Raw genomic sequence first — 15,155 nt, 5'->3', positions numbered from 1 at the left:
CTTGTTTAGTCCTCTCAGCTATTATGAGGAATATCTCTGAGTCCACTGGAAATCAAGCAAAACCCAAACTCATACTGAGGGAGAGAATAAAAGAAGTATTCATTCTTTTTGTCCTTAAACTGTGATATTTACACAAGCATTTCAGTCCCTGAAAGGATAAACCTTAGGCCACAGACAGCAGGAAGATGCATTCAAATGCTCCTAGCAGACAAATAATTTGATATTTTATAAAAGACCAGAGTGGGTAAAAACTATGCAAACCTGCCATCAATATGTGTACACGTTAGTGAAAACACACCAGCTAGACCTGTCAGAAGGAAGCTCCTCTGCAGCACACCTTGCAAAACTGATCTGCCAGTCCAGTGACCCATCGATAATCACATCCAGAGAAAAGCTTAGAAGTGCAATGGAAAAAAAAATTTCTGGACACCACAGAATTAAAAATCTGAAGCCTATAAAATGGTAATCCATAAGACTTCTTCCAAGAAAGAATTCTACTTTGACTATTTAGAATGGTGAAACTTTTAATGTTAAAATCAATTATGATTAAGTTACCTGATGATGTTGAACGCAGAACGTACAGTCCTACCTATTACACCTTGGGAATTACCTTGCTCAAAAGAAAGCCTACGAAGACTGACAGAAAATTGGGCTGCCATGTATAAAATATAGCCACAAAATAAATATGGAAAGTACCTGTATTATATAGAGAGAAATTACTATTGTCTGATTAACTGTGCTTGAGCAATAGTTTTTTTATATGCTGAAGGTAACTGCTTATATGAGCAAGATGATGAATTGAACCTGCTCAACACCACAGCAGAAGTACTTTGCCTGTAATCTCTGTACCTTTTATTAAGTATCCCCTTGAGGGAACTCCATGGCTTCATAACCCATCTTTTCTCTTCTAGTACAAATACCTACTGATTTGGTCTTACACATATCTATCCTACCAACCCCCCACCAAAAACCGGATGCCAGGCACCTCATAACTGGTCTACAAACATGTTTAATACTTTGTGCTAGAGGCACCATCTTCTTCAATATCTTCTCTTTCTTCTGGATCTGGGTCAGGCATCCTGTAGCAAAGGAGCACATGGACTTTCTTTCATGGAAAACCTCTCTTACCAGAACATAAGCATCTCTTGGGTGCCTCTGTATATCTCTAGGTTTTTGTTCCTAGACCTACTGCAGAAAACCTGCTACGTAACTACCTGTTCTTTACAGATTTCTTAGTTTACAGAATTGTGCAGACTGCCTTTCACTGTAAAGCCCAGAACTAAAAACACTTTCGGCATTAGCCTAAGCCTACTGACATGGGTTGATCCAGCCTGTGTCAAAGGCATGTAGAATCAGGCAGTAGCATTCTGTAGTGCTTCAAGAGGGTTTGTTTTTGACAACCGATGGCTTTTCTTGCTCTAGGCTAGTTCACTGAATCTTCTCTTTCCTATATTATATTCAGAGGAAGAAGGGAATTTTCCAGGTATGAGATACACTTCCCATTTAATATTTCCCCTTCAAAACGTGGCTTGGATTTAGTATTTAACCGGTACTATCCTGCAGAGTCTACAGACTATCATGAACACTTAGATTAGACAACCCTCATTTTTCCCAAACTAAACTAAGTCAATCCAAGAAGCTGAATTTACATAAACAATAAAAAGATTTCGCTGTGCAAGTTCATAAATTCTGACAGTTTCATGGAAGCAGACACTTGAGATGAGTTAAGAAGTTTTAACAACCCTACACAAAGGCAAGCATACTAGCTGAAAAAGCAGCCAGCATTCTGGAAATGGCTACAGAATTACTGCAACACAATTCTGCTAGTGGATGCTTCAGCTTGTACTGCATAACTGAAGTGCAGCAACAGGGTATAATAAATGCAGGAGTGATTCTTTGTGAATATGTGGCATATCTAGCTTCTGGGTCTATGATATTATTATTAATTCTGTCCACTGAGTCTTGATATTAGATGATTCAGTGTTTCCTTGCTTAATAAGCAATAGATGCCGTCTATGGAAGATAGGCAAACAAAGGATTTGCTTTCTGGCAGATGCTACAACAGTCCTAAAGGCATATGTTAACATTTCCACTGCAGCTACGTAAGGTTATATAACTCTTTCCAACTGGTTGGAAATACTTTCTAAAAAAATACCTGCAAGCAGTACGGATCTGTTTGGTGGTGGTATCTGTCTGAAGACAGATCACATACATCTGTCTTGTCTATGAGGCAAAGAATATGAAGGATTTTCATTGAAAGGTAGTAAACACATTTGACTATAGTCTCAGTCTCTTCTGTCTCATTATGAGTTTATCAAAAATGTGTGGCCCAGTCTGAAAGAAATTCAGAAACTTTTGCCAATGAGTGAAGCAGAGTGATTTTTGCCAATGAGTGGAGCGGATTTCTGGAATGATCCAGAAACTTTTGCCAATTAATGGAGTGGAATGATTTTCTACTGATGATTAAGTCTTCCTCTATACTAGGCTTAACCTTGCCATTCAGATGGGATAACTTAAAGCTAAATAGCACCTGATAGATTAGTAGATCATAACAGCAGATCAACTGCAACTTGGTTGCTGGAAAGATCAGATATACTAATTTTCCATCTGATACTCATGGCACTGTTAGAAGAAACAAGGTGTTAACAAAATACATTTTCAAGTGGGGAAAAGCTGAGACTGAAGAAGCATAATTATAATCTTGGCATTAACTCCATATAAGAGGCAAATTCAGCATATCCAGCAATGAGAAAGAAACTAAACAGGTTCTCAAAAACTCTAAGTCTCATTCTCACCTCTGCTCTGATTTGTCACATCAACTTTCAAGTCAATATCTGCATCTGTAAAATGAAGTTGATTTACAAAAATACTCAAAATTAAGTTGAAATCTGAGAATGATAGTGCTACACTTTACCACTACATATATCCTTGTCCTGGTTTTGGCTGGGATAGAGTTAATTTTCTTCCTAGTAGCTGGTATAGTGCTGTGTTTTGAATTTAGTATGAGAATAATGTTGGTAGCACACTGATGTTTTAGTTGTTGCTAAGTAGTGCTTACACTGGTCAAGGACTTTTCAGCTTCCCATGCTCTGCCAGGTGCACAAGAAGCTGGGAGGGTGCACAGCCAGGACAGCTGATCCAAGCTGGCCAAAGGGCTATTCCATACCATATGACGTCATGCTCAGTGTAGAAACTGGGGGGAGTTGGCCAGGGAGCAGCAATCGCTGCTCGGGGACTGGCTGGTCATCGGTCGGCGGGTGGTGAGCAATTGCATTGGTCATCACTTGTTTTGTATATTCTTTTATCATTATTATTACTATTATTATTTTCTCTTTCTCTGCTGTCCTATTAAACTTTCTTTATCTCAATCTATGGATTTTACTTTTTTTCCCCCGATTCTCTCCGCCATCCCACTGTGGGGGCGGGAGGGTGAGCGAGTGGCTGTGTGGTACTTAGTTGCTGACTGGAGTTACGACAATCCTACAGAAATATCTTTCCTATCTTACTGATTTTTAAAACCAAGCATAAAGGTAATTGCTTCTGCCATACCTGCAAAAAACCATCTGTGTTTAGTAAAAGTAAAGAACTCCAACTCGGAAATTGAAGCAAATTTGAGAGCATTTATTACAGAAAGAGACCATAAATTATAATTTAATAGAAATCAATATTTTTTCAGCATGTCTAGTTAGAAATTGTTTGTAATTTCTCCCTCATGTAAAAAATAAATCCATATAGCAAGACAGAATTGAAACTAGACACAAATTGGAGTACTTTTTATACAGCAACTTGCTCAAAATTAAACGTCATCATAAATTGACTATCATCTACTGTTTATTTAAGAAATAAGTTTAGGGAAAAGTTGAGGTCATTTAATGCATTTCAATTTTGTGTTAGAATAATCTTGATGAAGAATCTCATTTTAATAAAATCTGAACAGTTAAAATATATTTTTCAGTGTAAATATATTACTGCTTCAACTTTTTCTTCTATACAAGTTTAGTTGTTACTTATGGCAACATAATTAGCTGGAAAGATGCCAGTTTGTCCTCCTATTCTTCCTTCCCACCAATCAAACTGGGAATCTGTTTTAGTTGTGACTGTGATTTTGTCTCCAGCTTTGAAAGTCAAGTCACCTGGCTGTTGTCCTTCGAATGAGTAAAGTGCTGTCACTTCTACTGGATTGCTCCAAGAGTTACCTGAAGTGAAAGAAATTAAATAAAAATGAAATTACTAAACTGCACATACAGTAAGTCCTTAAATACAATATTCTCTAAATGACAGTAGAAAACAGTGACAAAGACACCAAAATAATTTATCTGAGCATATAAATCACTGATAAAAAACCCCTTCATTTCCACTACATTCTTAGGTAAGAGAAATTTGGATTCTAGCCTACCAGCACAGTCTATTTAATAAATAAAGTAGTACTCTACACAAAATAAAGATCAGCAATTTTTTCTATATGCCTTATATGGTCAAACAGAGACAGTGGGAATAAAAGCAGCACGTTGAAGAAAGTGCAAGTACTTCCTGAAAGACCGCTGAACAGAACAACTTTCAGGTTTTAGTTTTGGTATGTATTCTCTGTGACAGTTTTGTCATAGATATTACAAAAATTAAAGCAGGATTTTGATTTTTTAACAATATTCAGAATATAGGATAGTAAAATACAAAATAACTGCAGCACTTCCCTTCTCTTTCCATAGGGTTTGCAGCATCTAGGATTTTGGTGTACCTCGCACATTGAACGAAACACACAAAATGTGCTAGCAGAAAGAACGGATTATGGTTTGACGTACTGGAAGCGACTTGGCTCGCATAGTGCTATTTTAGACCACATATACAAGTGGCTTTTATTCTCTTTCTACCAGGTTCCTACATAACTATTTCGGTCCTTAACTGGGGTTGGAATCGTGCCATGAGTCTTCTGATCTAGAGTTAAAATCACCCAAAGTCTTGGATACCATTAGCCAGCCTCCCCTCCTGTTGACGCTTTTTTAGGCCATATCTCAATGTTTATTACTATTGAACTTTCAATCTCAGTGAGTATCTTCAATTTGCTAATAATTATGTTTGCTCTCAATTCCTTTAACTGTCTGAACTATACAAAGTAGTTGTATTTGTTTAATGTTGATTTAGAAAACAGTTAAATCTCTCGCATGAATGCATCTAAAAGTGAAAAATGGAAGGTACAATGGAAGACTAGTTCAGAGGAAATAACGAAGACGTTTACATAGTCAGGTGGAGAGATTTCATGATGTGTTGTTCATATGGATATGATGGCTGCACAAATGCTCAAGCATGCAGGATTAAAGGCTTTTAGCATTAGCTGCACCTTCTTGCTGCCAGAACTGGTTGCAAAAGGGGAAATCCAAGCTCTTCTTAGTCTACGCATTACAAGTACAGAGCTAGAAAGGATGGTGTGAGAAGCACCAATACAACATTTCTTTTGGCAGTCTGTTGTCAACAACTGATACACACAGAACTTTTCTTGTAGTTGCTTTTATCATTTCAAAAGAATGAGGAAAAATCCTTTTTCCCCCAAGCCTCCCAAATACAAATGTAGCCAAAACAGGACAGACAGAGAAGAATAATGGACTACAAATGTATGCATGACCAGCATAGATTTTTTTTTCCCAGCATCTGTCAATATATATGTTCATTCCATAGGCCAGTTCTTTCCCTTCATGATCTGCATTTGTAGCAATCATCAAAGCTTAATACATAATTCTTTGGCCATGTGCTGGGAGAGTGTTGGTTGCAGAGAAGTCAAACGCTGTCTTCCTTAATCACAGAGTCTCTCTCTCTCTTGATATCTATATTCATGATCTAAATTCACACACCACTATTTCTTATGACGTGAAAACAAAAGCAGATGAGAATACCCATGTTTATCAGGTCCTTATCTCCACCAGTTATGCCTGCCAAAAAAAGGCAGCAATGCAGCTTTTCTAAATACCTTTTTTACTTTCACACTTGAAACCCTGACAGGCTGAGTATTCAACAATTACACGATCTTCCTCTAAGAATTCAAGCATTTGATGCAGTCAGGATGATGTGATGTGTTCCCATGCAAAATGTGGTTTGAAGCTAGATATTTTGATTGAGGAAATCATAGCAAAACCCACAAAAGACGCTTTGACTTTTTACTCCTAGTTTTACTTGAAGAACAGTAAGAAAATACTGTGGCTCCGGACTCTTTAGGTGCTAAGGCATGAAAACAGTTATGATTGAGTCACATATAAAAAGGAAGATGGGGTGTGTTTTAGCCCTGTGCCACATTCTGGCAGCAGGCATGGGTAAAAGTGCATTTTATGTTATGATGAAGGCTACAAATTCTTATATTTTGAGTTCTTAACCATATGTGTTTCCATCACCTAAATGTTCAAATGGATAATCACTCAAGGAGAATTAGAGTTACTATATATTTACAACTGCCCAAACTGGAAAAATTAGATAATTGACATCACAAAAGAAGAAACCGAAAGTGATTGTGAGAGCTTCTTTTCATTACATTCAATAGAAGAACTGTCACTCACTTTAATATGCTGGACTTGTAACAATGGCAGCAAGTAGTAGTTACCTCCTCCATAGCTGAACTTGCATTAAAAGTAAGACTTACTCTTACACAAACTATTGAGTATACTGAAATTGGCTCAGTAATAGTAGGAAGAAAAATGAAGGGAAACTAGACACAAATTAAAGCATGAAAAGGTGGAACAAAAGAAGTGCGTGTGAGATATTGAAGTGTAGGAGTGCATTTGATGCACCACAATCATGCCTCCAATCATTGTTTGCTCTGTCATATGAACAAGATTGCGTTATACGTTTCCCTTCCCACCTTTTGGCCCTGTGCATGTGTATCTTTCCAAACATGCGGAAACCTCAAAGCACCACCGCTGATTATGAACACTGATTTCTGAGTCCTTGCCCCATTTGCTACCTGCTACCATTTAAAAGCATTTTCCAGCTGTATTCCTGTCAGCTATTTCATAAAAATTCCTACTTAATTTTCCCTAGCAGCTCTTTCCTATACTATAGTTTCATTTTATTTCTCACAAAGATTCTAATCTGTGTTTTACTTCTGTATTTTTGTAGCATAAAACAGATAAAATGCATATTTATTGCCTCCAGATCGCAGAATCCCATGCCTCATATTTATATGGATCATCCTAACAAATAGGTATCTTAAATTAATGCACTGTTATGAAATCTACCACATACATTATAAGGGAGAGCTATTCCATGTTCTTGTTTCCTGATTTCAGTTTTACATAAAAGGGTTTTAAATAAAATTGTTATAGTCAACATGAAGATTGCTGAATGCATATATTGAAACCACATTTGCAGCTCACACAAGATGGTGCTACAGTGCTACATACAGCATATGATACTGAAATCATTGAGATTTATGAGTATGCACACTGGAATAAAAACAAATTACACTGTGGAAAATCCTTAATTAATGGTATCTGAATACACACAGCACGCTTCTACAAACACAGTGGTCAGAACAGAAATATAGAAATTTTGGCTGAAGATCAATTAGTGCAGCAGCCAGCATACATATTCAATGCTCTGGCATACATGGGTATGGCGTATGCTGGATAACAAACTACTCTGACCACAATATCCTTTCATTTTTATTCATCTTTACATACCATAATGATTTGAACTTTTTGCTAAGGACTACTGCTATGGATTAAGGACTTGATGAGGTATAAACTAGAGTGAATTTACAGCCTCTTGGGCATGCTGCAGTACCACCCCCTGAGTGAATGAGAGAGCGATAAAACTATCTTTAATTACAGCACATTTACCACAGAATGAAAGCATTCTCTAGAAAGTTGCTATAGAACAGATACACTGGGTACATTTATATTAATCAGCTGAGGAGTGCCAGAGCCTTTCTTTGACTTTGAGGCCAATTGGCATAGACTGGCCACATACTTACTAGTAAATGCTCACCATCCAGAGAAGAGAGCCATATCCAAACTACCTACTGGTTTCTATACTGGAGTACCTCCTAAATCACATCTGGGAAAGTGCTAGGTGAGAATAACGCCAAGGAACTTCCTAACAACACAACCACATAGGTAACTGAGTTATAGTGCTTAGGCCAATGCCTTCAGACTGTTTAACTGACTAGTAGGTGTAGCCACTAGTTTCACATTGTAATGTAAACCTATAAAATATTTGTAAACGCATAGCCTGATTCTAACACTTGTTTTTATAGAAGAACAGGCATTTTACATCATTTTGGGTTCAGTTTATTAAGTTTTCAAAAATTAAATCCAAGTTGGAAGACAGAATAGTACAGTCCAGCTGTGGGTCCCAAATTTAATTTTCCTGGCATAGATGTATATCCCATAGCTACTGAATGTCTGATGCTGAAGAACTTGCAGAAGATTTATATAAAAAGTGTAAAGTGCTGCTTTTGGCCATTGACACAGCAATAAAACTGAAATAAGTTTTATGTGCTTGAGGTTAGTGCTGAGACTGTTAAACATCCACTTTGCAATATTCACTAATTGTCAGCAATTAGAGAGCTAGCAGGATCTTTGTGGGTCATGTATGTACCTAGATGATAGAAACTATAAGTGAACTAATACAAACTGTTACTGCTGGTTTGGGGTTCATCCAAACCATATTAAGAAGCTTGCAAAAAAGGAGCCCTGTGACTCAATTGTTACTGAAGATGAGCCATCTGATCAAGGGTACTGATAACTGACAGGGTAATCCTCTTGTTACTCTCTATATATTATGCACTTTCTGCTAAATCTCTACTTTGATAAATGGGCTATGAGTCTGGTTTCTTTTGAAGCTGAAAGGTTATAACATTGCTTCTATTGGGACACAACATACCATATGAAAATGTAATTGTCTAGGTAGATATATTTTTCCTTGAAACTCAATAGTCTCTCTACCTTACCCAAATATTTTATGCAACCTTTAGAATGCATGGCTACAGTTATTGTTATTTAAAAATCAATGTGAACGAGCCACACAATCAACATACTAACTTCTACTGTCTCTGGTTTTTGTAAAGAAGTAGAGAGAAGTAACTGGAACTGCCACACAAAATGTTAAAGTCAGATGAGTCTCCAGCATCAGAGATGATAGAAGTTGTATAGTGCTGGCATAAAAGCTCCACCAAAAAGTGTCAGCTTACAGAAAAGCTGCAATAGAATTCTCATTGGTTAAACAGAGATCCAGAAAAGTAAGCAACCATATGAACCCTGTTTGTGCAGAAGAAATAAGAGAAAACCAAATAGACCAAATGATGGAAAACAACTAGTGGATCTAGGCAGATGCAAACATCTATGCTTTTAAAAACAAATATATCAAGTATCAAAAAGGTTTATCGTCGCTAGTACAGTGTTAAGAGGCATTGAACGCCTTGGTTATTACTCATAGGTTTAAGACGAGAGCTGTACCTAACTGAACAAACAGAAATCTTAGTTCTTTACCTGTTACAGGACACTGGGCTTTTGTTTGGAAAGTATTAGTATTGAGTTTATAATTAGAGTTCAGGAAAGAATCCAAAGTAGGCTGAAAAACTAGGTTAATTACTGGGTCTTGTAAATCTCTGAGTAAAAAATGATAGTTGGTGCTAGCAACAATGAAGAGTTTATAGGAGATTTTAATGACCACCCTTAGCAAATGGCCTGGACAACATGACCTGATAAGATACAATTGTGAGTGCGTATATATGTATTGATTGTCTGAAGGATGTTTGCTCCTATTTATCACATTAAAAAGGAAGACTATTATCAGGCCCCAACTGGATACTTAAAGAGGAAGACAACCATTAACTTGATTCAACAGCTTTACATGAGCCAGCAACATGCCCTTGCAGCAAAGAAGGCAAATGGTATCTTGGGCTGCATTAGGCAAAGTATTGCCAGCACGTCAAGGGAGGTGATCCTTCCTCTCTGCTCAGCGCTGGTGAGGCCACAGCTGGAGTGCTGGGTCCAGTTCTGAGCTCAAGAGAGACATGGACATGCTGGAAAGAGTCCAGCAAAGGGCTATGGGGATGATGAAGGGACTGGAGCATCTTCCTATGAGGACAGGCTGAGAAAGCTGGCTCTGTTCAGCTTAGGGAAGAGAAGGGTCAGGGGAGATCTCATCAATGTTTATAAATACATGAAGGTCGGGTGCAAAGAGGATGGAGCCAGGCTCTTTCTAGTGGTGCCCAGTGACAGGACCAGAGGCAATAGGCACAAACTGAAACACAGGAGGTTCCCTCGGAACACCAGGAAACACTTTGTTACTGTGAGGGGGACTGAGCACTGGAACATGTTGCCCAGAGAGGTGCTAGAGTTTCTGTCCTTGGAAGTATTCAAATGCTGCCTGGACACAGTCCTGGGCATCTGGCTCTCGGTGGCCCTGGTTGAGCAAGGGAGTTGGACCAGATGACCTCTAGAGATCCTTTCCAACCTCATTCTGTGATTTGGTGAAAAAAAACTTCAAAGAGACTTTTGAAACAAAGTTACCTTTAAGTATAAAAAAGCAGCATGAAAATTTGTAATTTTTTACAAATTTTGTAAATTTGTCTGGAGTCTGGAGAGAGTCTGGACTGGAAACAGCAGTAATCAAAACCCACCTTGATACAAATAGAAGTCACCTTGCCAGCATCACCTCTGTTTAAGCCAGACCGAGCAGTCTCCCTGTCAGACACTGACCAGCCTGTGCTCAGCTAGGGGAGTGACAGCATGCAGTGCACCTAGTCGGGACTCACATCTCTTTGTGCATATGCGACCTTATGGTGGAGCTTTCTTGCCAATATATGGATCAGTGGATTGTAAAGAGCTGCACGAGCACACATAGAGCTGGAGTACCCACATCTCGCATAAGAGGTTTGTGCAAGTAGGAGAACCTGCACTGCCCAAATTAATTGTGTGTGCTCATACCCTGTACTACCTGTGAGAGGGGATGTGCGTGAATGTAAACACTTGATATGCATGCATGCCTGTAAGTGCAATTGAAACTTTGGAAGTTGCATTTAGAAACTTCAGGTGTTTATTAACATTCTGTAGTTGTCTATTATTGTGGTTTATTTGCTGTAATGCTGATATTGATCCTGAATGTGTACTTCACAGATTACCAGCTAACTATCTGTCATTAGTGAATTAATAAAGCACTTTGATCCTGATTTTGGTTTAAGCTATATGAACCGAGCAGTCTTTCCCTGTGACCGTTCTTGCAAAAGTGTCAAGATTAGGGTTCAGGCTGAATGGCTCATGGCCATTCCTGAGCTTTAAGTAATAATTATAAAGAAAGAACTTACTTAACTGCTGGTCTAGTAAGGAGGGCAAGTATGCATTGTAATGATAAAGCTAGGCCGAGAGCAGGAATTCAAATATGTAATAAAAAGCTAAGCTCCCTAGCAGTCCCATGAGGAGCTAGGAAGGCTGTTCTTTTGCAAAAACAAATCAGTTTAGCCTAGGACTGACAGAGTGACTGGGCTACTGTTAGGCTTAAGACTAGGATCAGAGATTAATAAAGTAAAGGGCTGAAGAGAAAGATTCATTGGTGGACAAGCAATATCAGGAATAAGATGAGGCATTAAATGGCAAGAGTAAATATCTTACAGATATTTTCTGGATTTGCTGTGCTCATCAACCGATAGAGCTAGATCTGAAAACTTTTAGTATCCCTTTTAGAGATAGCACTGCATCCTTGCAGGATAGGTGAAGGATAGAATAAGAGCAACAAATGACTTACGGTTCATTCTGAGGTGGATACAAGTTACTGCATTACAGTCAAAGTTAGCTTTAAGGGTGGAACTAGAATTTGCGTACGGAATCCAGTTAGCAACAGTTATTCAGCTTCTACACTACTTGTAATAGGGGTTTGAACAGGTCCAGTTTTTACAGTTATTGCTGCCCCTCCTCCTTAATATTGTCAGACTTGAGGCTTATTGAGCTATATTTTGGGTAGGATTTGGGTAGGAACTGCAACCACCAGAGATACACGTTTTCTGCTGGATCCAGCACACTGTGCATTAGAATGTGGAAGGCAAGGGGTGGGCAAAGGAAATAGCATGTAGTAAATTCTGAAAGGCTTCAGGGTCACTACTAATGACAGGGATAGCTTCTGAATTAGTGTTAGGGCTCAGGATAGTAGGAACTAGAGACCTAAAATTTTGACTTGAAGAATGCAGCAGCATCAGGGTACAATGATGCCTAAAGGCAGGCAGAGAAATAGCTTAAGTTTAACTTTGAAGTAAGTAGGTGAACCACTAAGTTCAATTTGTAATACTCACAAGAATGGGATCAAAGCTGGATCTGGCAGGGAGTGCTTTTGGTTCTGTCTGAGCTCAAAGATACTTAACCTGAGAGTCAGTGAAGGAGTGTAAAGGAGAATGATATGGGCAAAGTGATAGGGCAGGAAATTAACTTTGAAGCAAGAACTGAATCAAGATGAGAGTAAAGGAATATTGAATTTGCAGAGGTCAGAGAGAAGGATGTTGCAACAATTGAATCATAACAGGACAAAAGCTGGGACAAAAGTGGAGGCAGAAAGAAATGGCTGCATCTTTGAAATGGTAGTCATAGAACAATCTATAGGACTCATTGCTCAGAAAGTGAGAACTAAAGAAATTCAACTTGAAGATCAGACATGTTCTGCAGCGGTCAGCAACAAGCAGTTTCAGATTCTATTTGATCATTTTTAGCTTGAATTCATAATTCATTAACAAAGAAGTACCAGAGCAAGGCAGGAAGAGATGGATCTGGAACAAAGGTAGTTATGAGGTATCTGCAGAAAGTGTTATCTAGCAAATGAAAAGGGAAAAAGGATAGGTAGCTGGAAAATCTTAACAGAAAAATGGAGGGCTGGTATGGATGCCTTCTTAGTGACACACTAGAAATACAGATGTAAAGGCAATTACAGACATAACCCAGCAATGGAATTCAGGGAGCACAAGTATTACCAAAGAAAATATAAGATGACAATTAATCTATCAGGTTAAGGAAAGATAGAATGCACTTTCTAATACGTGGTTATAAAGAGGCCACCAGAGACTTGGAAGTACCAGTTACATTTGCATCAGTGAATGGAGCAGTAACAAGGCCAACTGCCAGTCTGGCCCTGTCCATGCTATTAAACTTCATGTCTCCAAATCAGAGTAGCCTCATTCATATTGAGTAGTGGGTACAGACTCTGGCACATGCTAACTTCCAAACTACTAAGGAATCATTTGACAGCCCACTACCTTTCCCAGATCAAAATCATACCAGGAACCTGTTAACAACTAATGGAATAAATGATAAAGTTTCAGTGCCCAAGCACATTCCCTTGCAACGTTCAATTTATCAGCATAGATAGAGCCAATGGCTTGAACCGTGTACAAGAGAAACTGCTTTAAAGAGGGTCCAGCATAGTACTGAAGAACTCCAAACAACGAAATAAAAGAAGATTAGGTAACAGCAATATGATCAACTATGGGCTTTTTAAGATGAAAGAGGATGAGATGCTGACACTGGGAAGAGATATTGCTGTATGAGACTGAGAGTTTAATCGTCAAAAAGAAGCAACATGATAGGATGGATACCTGGGGCAAACAGAGACAGAGGGGACAAAATAAGAACCTTCTGCATCTGTGAAAGCTATAATGTTTAGAGAAGATATGAGCTGAGGATGAGTAGAATCATCATACCAGTATCATAATCATAATCATCATAATCAGTATCCTCCTGAAAGATACCCAGTGTGGACTGGTAAGAGGGGACAGACACTGGCTAGGACCTGAAGAATGCTCTAGTAATGAAAGACCTCCATACAGATGAGATTGGGAGCATGTAACTAAATAAAGAACACTCTCTGAGACTTAGGTCGAAGTCTGGTGTGTTGCCAGACATTAAACCACCTTTTTGGCCACTCCTCTTTTTGCCTCCATTAGTCATCTGGGGAGGCTATTTCAAAGCCCTACTCCCTCAGTTGGTAAGAAAGCTTTCTTAATGCCCAGCTTCCAGTAATTCACTACTAGTTTAAATCTATTTTTTTGTTTGTTGACATTGGCCTTCAGCTGAAACCCTTCTTTCTTGGCATTTACTTTCCTTATGCTTTTATAGTAAAAAAAAAAAAAATTTTAAACCTTCAGACTGCTACACTAAAAATAACTTAGCTACCCCATATCAGTCACTTCTTGCTCCACTCGTTGTACTTACTCTTCTCCACATCTATTCAATTTTACCTAATTTTTCTTGAAAATGAATAAACAGAATATTACTGTAAGGTAAGAGGCCTGCAGGTAACTGACTTCTCACACTCTACCATTAAGTGCAGAGCTGTTTAAATAGAAGGGTGACAGAACTGAAGGAACAGAGAACTCATTTTGGGGAGATCATGGATTTATTTCTGCATGTGAAAGTAAAAAAATATTTGGGATGAATCAGCACAGGAGACTGTCAGAACAGATCTTTTGTTGAGGAGATAAAGTCATGAATGAAGAAATCAGCAAAGAAAGAATGGAAGGGGAAGGAGAGTAGAGAACACTGGAGGAACTGGAAGCCACAGAAAGCTGCGGTACACAAATGAGAGAAGTATTAGTGAGGTAGCAGAGCCTCTCTTTTAGCTGAAGGCTGAGCTGAACCAAGACAGCAGAATAAATGATAAAGCTAGACAACACAGAGCTAAGGGGTCAAATGCATTTAGAAGAATGCTAATGAAAAGTTACAAAAACTAACAATGGCAATTGAGAGAAATCAAAATAAAGGGGATGTGTACATAATTTAAAGAAACTTCAACATAGAGAGCTACAGATTTTGAATATGAATGGATGTATTCCAAATCCCAGAACTCTAAACCCAGAGCCATATTAGAAATTCAACATAATACAATATTGAACACAGATGTTACTCATTAGTTTGACGAGCATTAATCCAACAAAAAGTCATCAGTTCTATAAACTGTTTTAATATTAGCAGGTTTTGAAAGAAGAGAAGTCTCTGTATACAATAAAGGAACCTGCTCCAAGCTTACCAAAGACAAAAAAGGAAGCTATCAAACAGAAGACTAGAGGTATGCAAAAGTTAGGAGGGAAAAGAAAGATGTCTGTGATTAGTGCCTTTATCTGTTCCCTGACCATAAGAAGAAATACCAGCACGTGTATTATAGGGTGCAACTATTTCAAAGAGACTAAGGACATG

The 15,155-nt window shown here is 38.4% G+C and overlaps 1 protein-coding gene across 3 annotated transcripts in view; it reads right to left on the bottom strand.

Annotated features, from left to right (window-relative positions):
• Nucleotides 1–3,623: 3,623 nt before the first annotated feature.
• The window catches only part of SH3YL1 (SH3 and SYLF domain containing 1), a 51,119-nt gene continuing 39,587 nt past the window's right edge, over nt 3,624–15,155 (bottom strand). The window contains exon 9 of one of the 3 annotated variants that reach the window (XM_075498024.1): nt 3,624–4,196. In XM_075498024.1, the coding sequence (XP_075354139.1) occupies nt 3,997–4,196 (200 nt within the window). In that variant the 3' untranslated portion in view covers nt 3,624–3,996. The remainder of the gene's footprint in view (nt 4,197–15,155) is intronic. The other 2 variants (XM_075498022.1, XM_075498023.1) reach the window with 2 other exon arrangements.

The sequence above is a fragment of the Mycteria americana genome, chromosome 3 (genome assembly GCF_035582795.1).
Source record: "Mycteria americana isolate JAX WOST 10 ecotype Jacksonville Zoo and Gardens chromosome 3, USCA_MyAme_1.0, whole genome shotgun sequence".
NCBI classification, from domain to species: domain Eukaryota; kingdom Metazoa; phylum Chordata; class Aves; order Ciconiiformes; family Ciconiidae; genus Mycteria; species Mycteria americana.
Note: the sequence above shows the minus strand (reverse complement) of the source record. Positions and strands in the feature narration are given on the sequence as shown.